Source organism: Genypterus blacodes, unplaced genomic scaffold, assembly GCF_046128005.1.
Source record: "Genypterus blacodes isolate CSIRO-AG114 ecotype Tasmania unplaced genomic scaffold, CSIRO-AGI_Gbla_v1 ptg000071l_1, whole genome shotgun sequence".
NCBI classification, from domain to species: domain Eukaryota; kingdom Metazoa; phylum Chordata; class Actinopteri; order Ophidiiformes; family Ophidiidae; genus Genypterus; species Genypterus blacodes.
This window is the reverse complement of record NW_027466881.1, coordinates 102501-113511: the sequence shown is the minus strand read 5'-3', so window position 1 is coordinate 113511 and position 11011 is coordinate 102501. Positions and strand designations below refer to the sequence as shown.

The 11011-nt window shown below is 53.2% G+C and overlaps 4 protein-coding genes and 2 non-coding genes across 7 annotated transcripts in view; 4 read left to right on the top strand and 2 right to left on the bottom strand.

Annotated features, from left to right (window-relative positions):
- The first annotated feature begins 204 nt into the window (after positions 1–204).
- Positions 205–5416, top strand: dkc1 (dyskeratosis congenita 1, dyskerin). The gene is made up of 15 exons (XM_076157021.1): positions 205–313; positions 920–975; positions 1195–1281; positions 1593–1684; positions 1777–1961; positions 2086–2150; positions 2232–2358; positions 2439–2569; positions 2870–3013; positions 3229–3349; positions 3535–3653; positions 3748–3851; positions 4472–4511; positions 4842–5081; positions 5185–5416. The coding sequence occupies exons 1-15, from the start codon at positions 298–300 to the stop codon at positions 5248–5250; spliced, it is 1593 nt and encodes a 530-aa protein (XP_076013136.1). The 5' UTR covers positions 205–297; the 3' UTR covers positions 5251–5416.
- On the top strand, positions 1327–1517 carry LOC143005697 (small nucleolar RNA SNORD17). The gene has a single exon (XR_012964082.1). It is a non-coding gene; the product is annotated as a small nucleolar RNA SNORD17 (small nucleolar RNA).
- On the top strand, positions 3393–3466 carry LOC143005694 (small nucleolar RNA SNORD83). The gene has a single exon (XR_012964080.1). It is a non-coding gene; the product is annotated as a small nucleolar RNA SNORD83 (small nucleolar RNA).
- LOC143005669 (uncharacterized) lies at positions 5410–7766 on the bottom strand. The gene is made up of 4 exons (XM_076157023.1): positions 6906–7766; positions 6611–6796; positions 6321–6531; positions 5410–6045 (listed from the first exon to the last, which is right to left on the bottom strand). Exons 1-4 carry the CDS (start codon positions 7567–7569, stop codon positions 5808–5810), a joined length of 1299 nt encoding a protein of 432 aa, XP_076013138.1. The 5' UTR covers positions 7570–7766; the 3' UTR covers positions 5410–5807.
- A 164-nt stretch (positions 7767–7930) lies between these two features.
- Positions 7931–10041, bottom strand: LOC143005671 (uncharacterized). Of its 2 annotated transcripts, none has more exons than XM_076157025.1 (8): positions 9903–10041; positions 9660–9781; positions 9426–9564; positions 9222–9343; positions 8932–9042; positions 8728–8834; positions 8524–8614; positions 7931–8352 (listed from the first exon to the last, which is right to left on the bottom strand). In XM_076157025.1, exons 1-8 carry the CDS (start codon positions 9997–9999, stop codon positions 8236–8238), a joined length of 906 nt encoding a protein of 301 aa, XP_076013140.1. In that variant the 5' UTR covers positions 10000–10041; the 3' UTR covers positions 7931–8235. The 2 variants fall into 2 exon arrangements, with proteins under 2 accessions (XP_076013140.1, XP_076013141.1); XM_076157026.1 differs by having other exon boundaries at positions 7932–8349.
- A 10-nt stretch (positions 10042–10051) lies between these two features.
- Positions 10052–11011, top strand: part of srp54 (signal recognition particle 54) — a 6903-nt gene continuing 5943 nt past the window's right edge. The window contains exon 1 of the mRNA XM_076157022.1: positions 10052–10186. The gene's annotated coding sequence lies outside the window, so the exon portion shown is untranslated. The remainder of the gene's footprint in view (positions 10187–11011) is intronic.

Here is an 11011-nt window from a genome sequence, read left to right as displayed (position 1 = left end):
TCTGCCTGCCTGCCTGTCTGTCTGTCCGTCTCATTGATCGTCTGTTTATATCATCAAATCCAGATTGTGACCTCGTATGTTTGAAACATGTCCTTGACCTGATTTTAAATAATACATCAACTATTCACACAATATATAAATATAAAAACTATAAAAAGGTCCGTTTGTCTTAAATGTGTTCAGGCGGACGCCACGGGAGCCACAATCCAGGCAAAAAGAGGAGGAGCGGAACCGGAAGCAGCAGAAGCAGAAGAAGAAGAAGCAGCTCGCGCACGACGTGCTCAGTCTCAGTCCAAGATGGCGGAAGCAGAGGGTGAGTGTGCGGCACGTTCATCCTGTTTGACCCAAAGAGCTGAACTTTGACGGCACTGCGAGGCTCACAACGCGCCTTTAGCTTTAGGAAGTAAAACGTTTTTAGTTTGACTTTGGATTGATGATCGATGATAGAGAGAGGGTGTAAGAGAGAGAGAGAGAGAGAGAGCGCTTTGGGCCTGGGCGCGCCGCGTGCAGCAGCAACTTTCAGATTCCAAACTCACCAAACGGAGAATCAACGCGAACCGAGCCCTCCGGTAGAACATCACTCACTGGCGTCGATCAGCGCTGTGATCGAGTTATCGATCGGTATTGGTGAGGCTCTGCAGCAACCACGTGTTGGTGGAGAGACCACGTGTTGGTCGGGGCCGCGTGGTCTGAACTCGTGGCAATTATGTGATAATGCAACATGTTCAGTGACGTCATGTAGCCGTAGCGCCTTACGCTTACCTGAGGAGGAAACAAAAATCTGTTTAATGGGAAGAAGTGAGAGATTTGTACATTAAGATCGGAGCTGCGGATTGAGGGGCGATTGCTTTAGTCTCCATGGAAACAAGCAGTCTGAGACTTGAATGAGGTTAAACATGCGACTCTGTTTGTGTTCCAGCTGCATCGGCGAGGAAGAAGAAGAAGGCAAAGAAGCTCAGTGAGGAAGAAGTCGGGGTGAGTGATAACATGATTACATCATCGTGATAATACCAGCTCTTAGTCCAGTAGAGCAGGAGTCGTCATGACAACAGGAAGCTCCTCTGTGCCTTTATGTTGGTTCACTGTAGCTCCTCTAAACAGAACATTAGTGTCCAATCAGAACATCTGTTCAATGGTGGCATGTGGACAGGCTCCGCCCCTCTGCGTCTGTTAATGGTGTGTGTTTGTCCACAGGAGATCCAGCAGAGTGGAGACTTCTTCATCCAGCCGGAGTCCAAGGTCGCCTCGCTGGACACGTCTCAGTGGCCCCTCCTACTGAAGGTGAGAGCCAATCAGGAGCTCAGCAGGGAGCTTGTGCAGATGCATGTGAAGTGATGAAGCTGTTTATCCATTCGCCGAGCGTTGCCGGGCTCCGCCCACTGCCTCCGCTCCGTTCTGGGGCGGAGCTTCGCCGGTCGTCCTCAGCGCCTTCGCGGCGTTCTGCCCGGCGGTGCCACGGACGGCACGGCGAGGGGCTCTGCCCGGCACTCGCCAAGATGATTGACTGTCCTGATCACATGCACAAGAAGCTTCAGGGGGAGGAGTTTATAAAGCACTGAATGTAGAAAGTAACGTGAGTGTTTGTGTTTCAGAACTTTGATAAGCTGAACATCAGGACGTCTCACTACACGCCGCTGCCCAACGGCTCCAACCCGCTGAAGAGGAACATCCAGGATTATGTCCGGTAGCTTGACGCCGTGCTGACACTTCACGCCTTCACGACGCCGCCCTCTGAGCAAAGCACTCACAGATGGTTTTTCTACTTCCTGTTTCCAGGTCCGGCTTCATTCTCCTGGACAAACCGTCCAACCCGTCGTCTCACGAGGTGGTGGCCTGGATCCGGCGAATCCTGCGTGTGGAGAAGACGGGTCACAGCGGGACGCTGGACCCCAAGGTCACAGGATGTCTGATCGTGTGCGTGGATCGAGCCACGAGGTTGGTCAAGTCTCAGCAGAGCGCCGGTACGTAAGCAGCACTTTGGTTTGTCACGTCCCATTGCAATGTTGCACATGTGGCTCCGCCTCCTGTGGCGTTGCACAGTAAGACTTGGCGGCCCCCTCACGGCTCTTCCTGTGTGTGTTGCAGGTAAAGAGTACGTGGGGATCGTTCGGCTGCACAATGCCATAGAGAGCGAGCACACGCTGGCCCGGGTAAGTCACCTGACCTCCTCCTGCTGCTGCTAATGCTCACTCCCCGCTCGCTCTGATTGGTCACACCCCTCCCCCCCTCAGGCCCTGGAGACGTTGACGGGCGCTCTGTTCCAGAGACCGCCGCTCATCGCCGCTGTGAAGAGACAGCTGAGAGTGAGGACGATCTACGAGAGCAAGCTGGTGGAATACGACCAAGAGAGGAGGCTGGGTAAGATGTCGCTATGGTTACCTGGGATCCTGGCAGCCAATTAGAGGCCTGCGGTGTGACGGCGTGGCGTTATCTTGCAGGTATCTTCTGGGTGAGCTGCGAGGCGGGGACGTACATACGGACACTGTGTGTCCACCTGGGCCTCCTGCTGGGGGTCGGGGGTCAGATGCAGGAGTTGAGGAGGGTCCGCTCCGGAGTCCTGGGAGAAAAGGTCAGAGGTCACGCAGGGGCTGAGGCCAATCCTGTTTAGTTCTGTATAAACATGTGGCGACCCCGCCCACCTGCCGGCATGGAAACAAGGGCAAAACAGGAAGTGGGGCCAAAGTGTTGAGTTCAGTCCTGTTGTGGTTTTCAGGACTGCAATGAAACTTTGGTAAACAAAATGGTGGCCGGACGGACGGACAGCGGTCGGTCGCTGCTCCCGAGCTCCACGCCGCCCACAGCATCATGAGTGAAGCTTTGACCTCTGACCCCGTGTTTCTGCCTGTCTGACCTGTGGTTCGTTCCTCAGGACAACATGGTGACCATGCACGACGTGCTGGACGCTCAGTGGCAGTTTGACCACAACAAAGACGAGACGTACCTGCGGAGGGTCATCTTCCCCCTGGAGAAGCTGCTGGTGTCCTACAGACGCCTGGTGATGAAGGACAGCGCTGTGAGTGTCCTCTGTCCCCTCTGTGTGTCCTCTGTGTGTCCTCTGTGTGTCCTCTGTCCCCTCTGTGTCCCCTCTGTGTGTCCTCTGTGTGTCCTCTGTCCCCTCTGTGTCCCCTCTGTGTGTCCTCTGTGTGTCCTCTGTCCCCTCTCTGTCCACACGTCTGTCTCAGCTGTGACCCGTGTGTCTGTCATGTTTAACCTGTGGGCGTCCTGCAGGTGAACGCCATCTGTTATGGGGCGAAGATCATGCTGCCCGGGGTACTGCGGTACGAAGACGGCATCGAGGTCAACCAGGACATTGTTGTCATAACGACCAAAGGAGAGGCCATCTGCACGGGTGAGTGAGGCGGCGAGGAGGGCGAGGAGGGCGAGGCTCTGGAGCCACATGATGATGTGATCAGGACATGAGCTGCGGCCGTGCTGACCTTCTGTCTATCACCCTTGACTGATGGCTCCGCCTCATTAACGGGGTCAGAGGTCTATCTGAGTTTACACGGTTTAACACACATTTCTCTCTGGCAGGCGTCGCCTTGATGACGACCGCCGTCATCTCCACCTGTGACCACGGCGTGGTCGCCAAGATCAAGAGGGTGATCATGGAGCGAGACACGTATCCACGGAAATGGGGTCTGGGCCCCAAGGTAAAGATGGCTCCTCCCCCTGTTGGCCATGTTGGCGTGCAAGCATATAGCATTGAGCTACATGGTGATGTTGTTGTGTCTGCTGTTCTCACAGGCCAGCAAGAAGAAGCAGATGATCCAGAAGGGCCTGCTGGACAAACACGGGAAACCCAACGGGAGCACGCCAGACACCTGGACCAAAGACTACGTGGACTATAGGTGTGTGACTGTGTGTGTGTGTGTGTGTGTGTGTGTGTGTGTGTGTGTGTGTGTGTGTGTGTGTGTGTGTGTGTGTGTGTGTGTGTGTGTGTGTGTGTGTGTGTGTGTGTGTGTGTGTGTGTGTGTGTGTGTGTGTGTGTGTGTGTGTGTGTGTGTGTGTGTGTGTGTGTGTGTGTGTGTGTGTGTGTGTGTGTGTGTGTGTGTGTGTGTGTGTGTGTGTGTGTGTGTGTGTGTGTGTGTGTGTGTGTGTGTGTGTGTGTGTGTGTGTGTGTGTGTGTGTGTGTGTGTGTGTGTGTGTGTGTGTGTGTGTGTGTGTGTGTGTGTGTGTGTGTGTGTGTGTGTGTGTGTGTGTGTGTGTGTGTGTGTGTGTGTGTGTGTGTGTGTGTGTGTGTGTGTGTGTGTGTGTGTGTGTGTGTGTGTGTGTGCAGACAGTTATCCCTCACTGAGCTGCTGGTGCTCTCTGAGGGAGTCAGTCTGCTAGAGAACCAATCAGTTGCAGCTTCATCAGTCTGCTGTGTGCAGAGCTGCAGCTCAGCTGAGGACATGATGATGTCATCAATGTGATGTCGTGGGATTCTGTGGTCGTTTCCATATTTGAGTGCTTTGGTTTGTTTTGACAGCGTCTCCATGGTGAAGGAGTCGGGTGACGGCACGGCAAAGGTAAAGTTTGTTTATTTGACCCCTAACCTGAGCTCATACCTCCACCAAGGCCAAATGAGACTCACGACAGATTAGTTCAAATTTATTTCACACACATTTAATGATCAATCATGAATAAAGCTCAAATGATCAGGCACTCAAACCCACAACCTTCAGCTGCAGTGCAAACCACATGACATCACTGACCAGAGCCACGCCCACTTACATCCAAAGCTTTGATGAATTGCACTTAAAAAATCAGTTCATATATATTATGCCTCTTCAAAATAAAAGCATCTCATTTAGCTTGATTGGGTGGTTTACATATTTGTTGTGACCTTTGACCCACAGAGGAAACGAGAGGCAGACAGCGATGGAGAAGGAGGAACGGCTCCCACGACGCCATCTGCAGAGGACGGAAAGAAAGAGAAGAAGAAGAAAGAGAAGAAAATAAAGCTGGAGGCAGCAGACGGCGATGGAGAAGGAGGAACGGCTCCAACGACGCCATCTGCAGAGGACGGAAAGAAAGAGAAGAAGAAAAAAATAAAGCTGGAGGTGCCTGAGCCAGAGGAGGCGGAGCCAGAGGCAGAGGTGAGGAAGTAGTGGAAGCAAAGGTTAACTGTGAAGTCATAAGTTACACTTAACTTTGATATGAACATTCAGCTTTTGGTAAACTTCCTGTTTGTCTCTGCAGGTGTCTGAAAGTGTGAAGAAGAAGAAAAAGAAGAAGAAAGAGAAGGAAGCTGAAGCGTCTGAGTGACTCGCCCACATTGAGCTGACAGACTGTGACGCAAAGCATCCTGGGAGTTTTAAAGTTGCAGATGTGGAACGCTGCAACAAGAGAAAGGATCATTTTTGTTTTTTATGCTTATTTCAGATGTATATAAAAGCTGTTTGTAATGAAATAAACGATTCCTTGTTTTTCAGATGTGTGTTTTGAAACCACTTCCTCCTCTTGTTCACTCTTAGGTCTTATTTTGATAGGCATTTCCTGTAGCTAAACACGCCCCTCAGTGTGCAGGGCGACCAATCACAGGGCTCCGTGCTCTTCATGGATCTTAATGAAGCCCTAAACTACCTGGGCCCAAATACAAAACCCTGTTCTGACTGAATAATTGAATGCACTTAAACAGGAAGTCCCTCAGACGCATTACTCCCAGACATTTAGCAGAAGGCACCATAAACAAGGCATCCCATTAGGCCACACCCCCATTAGTGATGCCATAGTCACCTTTTTTTTTTTAAGAACATCTGAAGTTTGATAAAAGTGGAGATCAGGAGAGCCTGAGTAAGGCGGCTGAGCTTCAGTGGGTGTGGTCAGGCACATTTGCAAGTGAGGGGGTCTTTGTGGGCGGAGCCAGTGATGACTCTGACTCTGTTATTGGTGGTCCGGTGCAGCTCAGAGATCAGCTGCAGCAGCTTTGGACTCGGCTCATACAGGATGAAGTCAGGATTCTCCGGCTTGGGTTTGTGGTACGAGTCCAAGATCTCCAGGGTGTGGAGGTGCGGCAGGGACTGCAGACACAGGAAGTCGCTGTCGGACACATGGCGATGCCTGTAAACAGGAAGCAGAGCACGTCAGGTACAGGATGTGGCTCTGGACAGAAGGTTCAGAGATTTGGTCAGGTGTGTTCTTTCTGCAGCCTCATAGTGGCGCTGTGATGACTTCAAACATACTGTGTGCGTGCACGTGTGTGTGAAGCCACAGTAAGTGTTCCACACACACACACACACAGTGTGAGAACATGAAGGACTCCACTGGGACCTGTCAAGCTCAGAACTGGAGTTTGGGTGGGACTTTGTTTCCTGGACTAAGCGGCTTAGCCTGACCTGATCCTGAGTGTCCTTAGCTGGGGGAAGAGCTGAGGCAGGAGGCCGATCAGGCTGTGGCCGGAGCTCCAGGGCTCCAGGTGAAAATGCTGCAGGCCAGGAAGCCTGCGGGCCACCACCTGCAGGTCTTCAGCCTCCAGGTCCATGTTCAGCATGAGGCTGGAGAGCGAGGCCGGCAGGAAGTTTACGTACACGCCCAGAGGGTGTCCACCTGTGAGGACACACGCTTACACTGTAACAACACTCCCAGCACGCTGTCAACAGCCTCAAACCCTGGGGTCAAAGGTCACCGTGGATGCTGAGGCTGCTGAGCTGCGGCAGCGACATCAGCCACGTCCTCAGGTGACAGGTGGACCCGGGAACGGAGTACAGGTGGAAGATGGACAGACTCTGGAGACGGGACAGCGGGCGCAGAGCTTCAGGGGTCACTGTGGCGTCATAGTTCAACAGCTCCAGACTGGACAGAGCCAGAACATCTGGAAGGGAAGGAAGGGTGAGTCTGCAGTCATATGAGAAGGGGGGGAGGGGAGAGAGAGAGAGAGGGGAGGGGGGGGGAGAGGGAGAGAGAGGGGGGGGGGGAGATACCTGCGCTGTGGGCGGGGCTAAAGAAGTCTTCGGGCAGCGTCTTGTAGCTGATCATCTGCCATGAGAGGCGTCTCAGCACGGGCAGGAGGCTCAGCGTGCTGCTCACCGCCGCCGCCTCCACCTGCAGCCGGCCGTCATGGTGGAACGTCAGTGACGTCAGCCGAGTCAGCTGCGACACAGCGGCAAGGAAGACCGGCGGCGGGCAGCTGAGCCAGATGTTGCACACGCTGAGCTGCGTCAGCTGTTTGCTCAGAGGACGCAGGAAGTCCACGCTTTTCATGGGAACGCAGCAAGAAGTGATGGCCAGGCGGTCCAGCCGACTGAATAGCTTCAGCTCGTCTGCGTCACCGTCCCGCCATTGGCTGAGTCCGAGGGCCGTGACGGCCGGAAGCCACTTGGCGAGCTGCCGCAGCTGCTTCCGCCGGCCGTAGCACAGCAGCACGCAGCTCACCTGGCGGCTGGACAGGCTGCCCCAGAAGCGGCGGTTATACAGCGCGAAGTGTCGCAAAACCACGGAGAAGCCGCGCCACAGGGGGCGGGACTTATCCAGCAGGTCCCGGAAGTGTCGGCAGGTGCCGCGGACGCTCAGCTTGTCCCCCCAGGGCAGGAAGGAGAGTACATGCAGCCACATCTCCTCTGGGAGCTTCAGCGCCGAGACCTCCATTCTGCCGCGGAGCACTTCCTGCTGGCCTGCTGATGAAGCAGCATCACTTCCTGTTGCCTGAGAGGAGGCGGCACACGCACGCGCGCTGACGCCGCTGTCAGTAAACTACGTCATCACATTTCGCAAAGAGCGAGTTTGGGTGATTGAAAAGTAGTGAGCCTCTCTCCTTCCTTAAATATAACAAGTGTCAATGTTCACACATGACGTCATAGAACTGACAGTAAAACATCATCAAGTGTCTTTACTTCAGCTATCAGGACAACCAGAACCAGAACCAGACACGTCTGTACGGTGAACATGGAGAAAGATGACGTGTTAATGGGTTTAGTGAACTTTGACCTGTGAATTCTTCATCCTGTTCTTAGAAACTGAGACAGAAATGATGAAAACACATGAAACTTAAGTGATAAAGACTGAAAAGAAAAGGAGATTAGAGACATGGAAGTAAATCGTCGATGGTTTTAATGAAACAGAAACTGCAGCTTCTGCACTGAGGCTCCTCCCTCTCCTTATTGATGAGAACTGATTGGTCAGTCACGTGACATTAGACATGAGTTCAGGTTCCAGCTCAGCTCCGCCAATCAAACATCTCATCAATATTCATGAACAATTTGACACGACTATGAACTCAAGCACGTGCAGCGCCCCCTACAGGCAGACAGGAAGTCACAGGATCCTGTACAGGTGTATCTGTCTGAGGGCGTCTGCGTCCACGTCTCTGCCCAGGAACACGTCATAGTCCACAGGAAGCTCCTCCACCCAGCCGGGCTGCAGCGCCTCCTGCTGGACAGACAAAATCAGCTTACACTCTACTTTCCTCACTCGAAGCAAGGAGCAGTACAACACTCTATCCACCAGGGGGCCGATCAGAGCTAGAGGATGTTTGGGTTTATCTGCCTCATTTCTTCTTCTGTTCTGGCCCCCCTTCAGGCTGGTACTGTGCCAGTGTTTCACCTGCAGAGCTGACAGCGCCTCCTGCAGGCTGGGAACGGTCACCAGCAGAGCACCTTTCTTCCTGAAGTTCTCCATGATGAACCTCCATGCTCTGTGTGCGCACACACACACACACACACACACACACACACACACACACACACACTTCAGTACATCTGTGTATTGTGTGTGTGTATTGTGTGTGTGTGTGTGGTGTGCGTGTACTTGTGTTGCTCTGAAGGCTCCAAGAAGAACTCAAAGACGTTGTTCATGATGAGAACATCTGTGTTCTGCAGCAGAAGGTCCTGGCTGCAGATGTCTGCATGGAGAACCTGCAGGAGAACACAGAACTATCACTCTGCTGTGTGTGTGTGTCTGTGTGTGTGTGCTTGTGTGTGTGTGTATGTTTGCTTGTGTGTATGTTTGGACCTGCACTCGATCAGAAAAGCGGTACTTCTCCACCATCAGGTTCTGAAGTTGCACAAACTCCTCACTGATCTCCACGCCCACCAACTGAGACGCAGAGCTGTAGAGGTAACCCTGAAACACACACACACACACACACACACACACACACACACACACACACACACACACACACACACACACACACACACACACACACACACACACACACACACACACACACACACACACAGCTCAGCGTCTCCATGCAGATGTCTCCAGCTTGGTGTCATGCTGTGGTTGTGTGTTCTGACCCCGTACAGCACCGCTCCCAGTCTGGAGCCCACGTCCAGCAGCCGCCGACCCGTCAGGTCTGGCAGAACGTTCTGGAACAGGAACTGCAGCTCAGCCACAGAGAAGGAGTGAGACAGGAAGTCTGCAGGAAGACATTTGGGAAAGAGCTTTAGAAACTGAAGGCACCGAACAACACGCCAGGCGGCACACACACACACACACACCCAGGGGGGCCGAGCGGAGCGACCCACAGTCCAGGCAGTATGAGCGACTCATGGCCCCCGTCTCACACAGAGCGTCCACCTCATCGTCGTCGTACAGGAAGGCGTCCACGTGGGCTGTGGGCCGAGAACGCCGCCGCATCTGAAACACACGCAGGCACGGCTCCCTCTTCATCATCATCATCATCATCTTCATCAAACAGGAAAAATTCAGCAGTGTTCAGCGTGGTGTGGAACCTTCAGGCTGGCGCCGGCCTCACAGGACAACATGGAGTCTGGAGGCAGACTGGACCTCAGCTCGGCTGAGATGCTCTGCAGAATCACCTTCCTGTTATCAACCAGCAGGGGGTCCAGCTCATCTGCAGGAGCACACACACACACACACACAGGGCTCTGAGAGACAGACGCACATGCACGCACATGCAGTGAGACACACAAACACACACACTCTCCCTCTCTCTCTCTCTCTCTCTCTCTGACCTGAGGTTCTGATCCAGTCCAGCAGCTTGGCTCGCTCAGCTGCTCTCACTTTCCTCAGAAGCTTCTGTAGCTCAGCCTGAGCCTCACTCAGATCCATCTGACACGTGACCTGGGCCCTAAACTACACACGGGGAGGTTAAACAGCTCCACGGAACTTTCAAACGCGGATAATTACAAAGTTTCCAGCGAGCGGAAGCAGAGACTCAGACTGTTTCCGGGTCACTAAAGCTTCGATGACGCTGTTTTGAGTTCGGACTGCTGTGAATCTAAGTTGAAGTTTGTCGGTAAGAAAAATTGATTTATGTCACAAACAAACATTTACCGTCAGAACCGTTAAACTGTTCAACTCTCACGAACCTTCACGTGCGCGTTGTCTTCGTCTGACAACACACACACTCATCGCAATCCGAGCTAACAGAGCTAACGGCTAAGCTCACGTCCTCCCTCTTCTATTCGTGGGATGCTAAGCTAGGCTAAGCTAAGTCACAGCATTGCTAGCAGCTGCTTCAACAGTCGACATGTTGTTATGATTTGTGTTGTTGCGGGGAAGACGAAACGACAGAATGTTCCTCTGCTCACAGCACAGAGCTGCACAGCTGTGCACACTGAGCTTTAGTTTGAGCTCCGTGCGCTCAGCGTTCATTTAGCATCAAGAGATAAACAACAGAACAACCAGGCTGCGGTCACGTGACCACATGTATGACGACACCGTGTTCACTTCAGTGTAAGAATCAAAACATCTGTCTCTTCTCCGATCAGCTGTCTGTCTGTCTGTCTGTCTGTCAGAGACCAGGGCCAATCAGCTGTCTGTCTGTCTGTCAGTGACCAGGGCCGATCAGCTGTCTGTCTGTCTGTCAGAGACCAGGGCCGATCAGCTGTTTGTCTGTCAGGTACCAGGGCCGATCAGCTGTCTGTCTGTCTGTCAGAGACCAGGGCTGATCAGCTGTCTGTCTGTCAGGTACCAGGGCCGATCAGCTGTCTGTCTCTCTTCAGAGACCAGGGCCGATCAGCTGTCTGTCTGTCAGAGACCAGGGCCGATCAGCTGTCTGTCTGTCAGGTACCAGGGCCGATCAGCTGTCTGTCTGTCAGAGACCAGGGCCGATCAGCTG

Excerpts from the sequence above, each read along its gene's own strand:
- LOC143005671 (XM_076157025.1), bottom strand. The coding sequence starts at position 9,999 with ATGGATCTGAGTGAGGCTCAGGCTGAGCTACAGAAGCTTCTGAGGAAA. Across the intron at positions 9,344-9,425 it reads GCTCCGCTCGGCCCCCCTGG|ACTTCCTGTCTCACTCCTTC; the intron begins GTGTGTGTGTGT and ends GTCTTCCTGCAG. Across the intron at positions 8,835-8,931 it reads GCTTTTCTGATCGAGTGCAG|GTTCTCCATGCAGACATCTG; the intron begins GTCCAAACATAC and ends GTTCTCCTGCAG.
- LOC143005669 (XM_076157023.1), bottom strand. The coding sequence starts at position 7,569 with ATGGAGGTCTCGGCGCTGAAGCTCCCAGAGGAGATGTGGCTGCATGTA. Across the intron at positions 6,797-6,905 it reads TAGCCCCGCCCACAGCGCAG|ATGTTCTGGCTCTGTCCAGT; the intron begins GTATCTCCCCCC and ends CTTCCCTTCCAG. Across the intron at positions 6,046-6,320 it reads CTAAGGACACTCAGGATCAG|GCATCGCCATGTGTCCGACA; the intron begins GTCAGGCTAAGC and ends TCCTGTTTACAG.
- dkc1 (XM_076157021.1), top strand. Across the intron at positions 2,570-2,869 it reads CCGGAGTCCTGGGAGAAAAG|GACAACATGGTGACCATGCA; the intron begins GTCAGAGGTCAC and ends TTCGTTCCTCAG. Across the intron at positions 3,350-3,534 it reads AGGAGAGGCCATCTGCACGG|GCGTCGCCTTGATGACGACC; the intron begins GTGAGTGAGGCG and ends TCTCTCTGGCAG.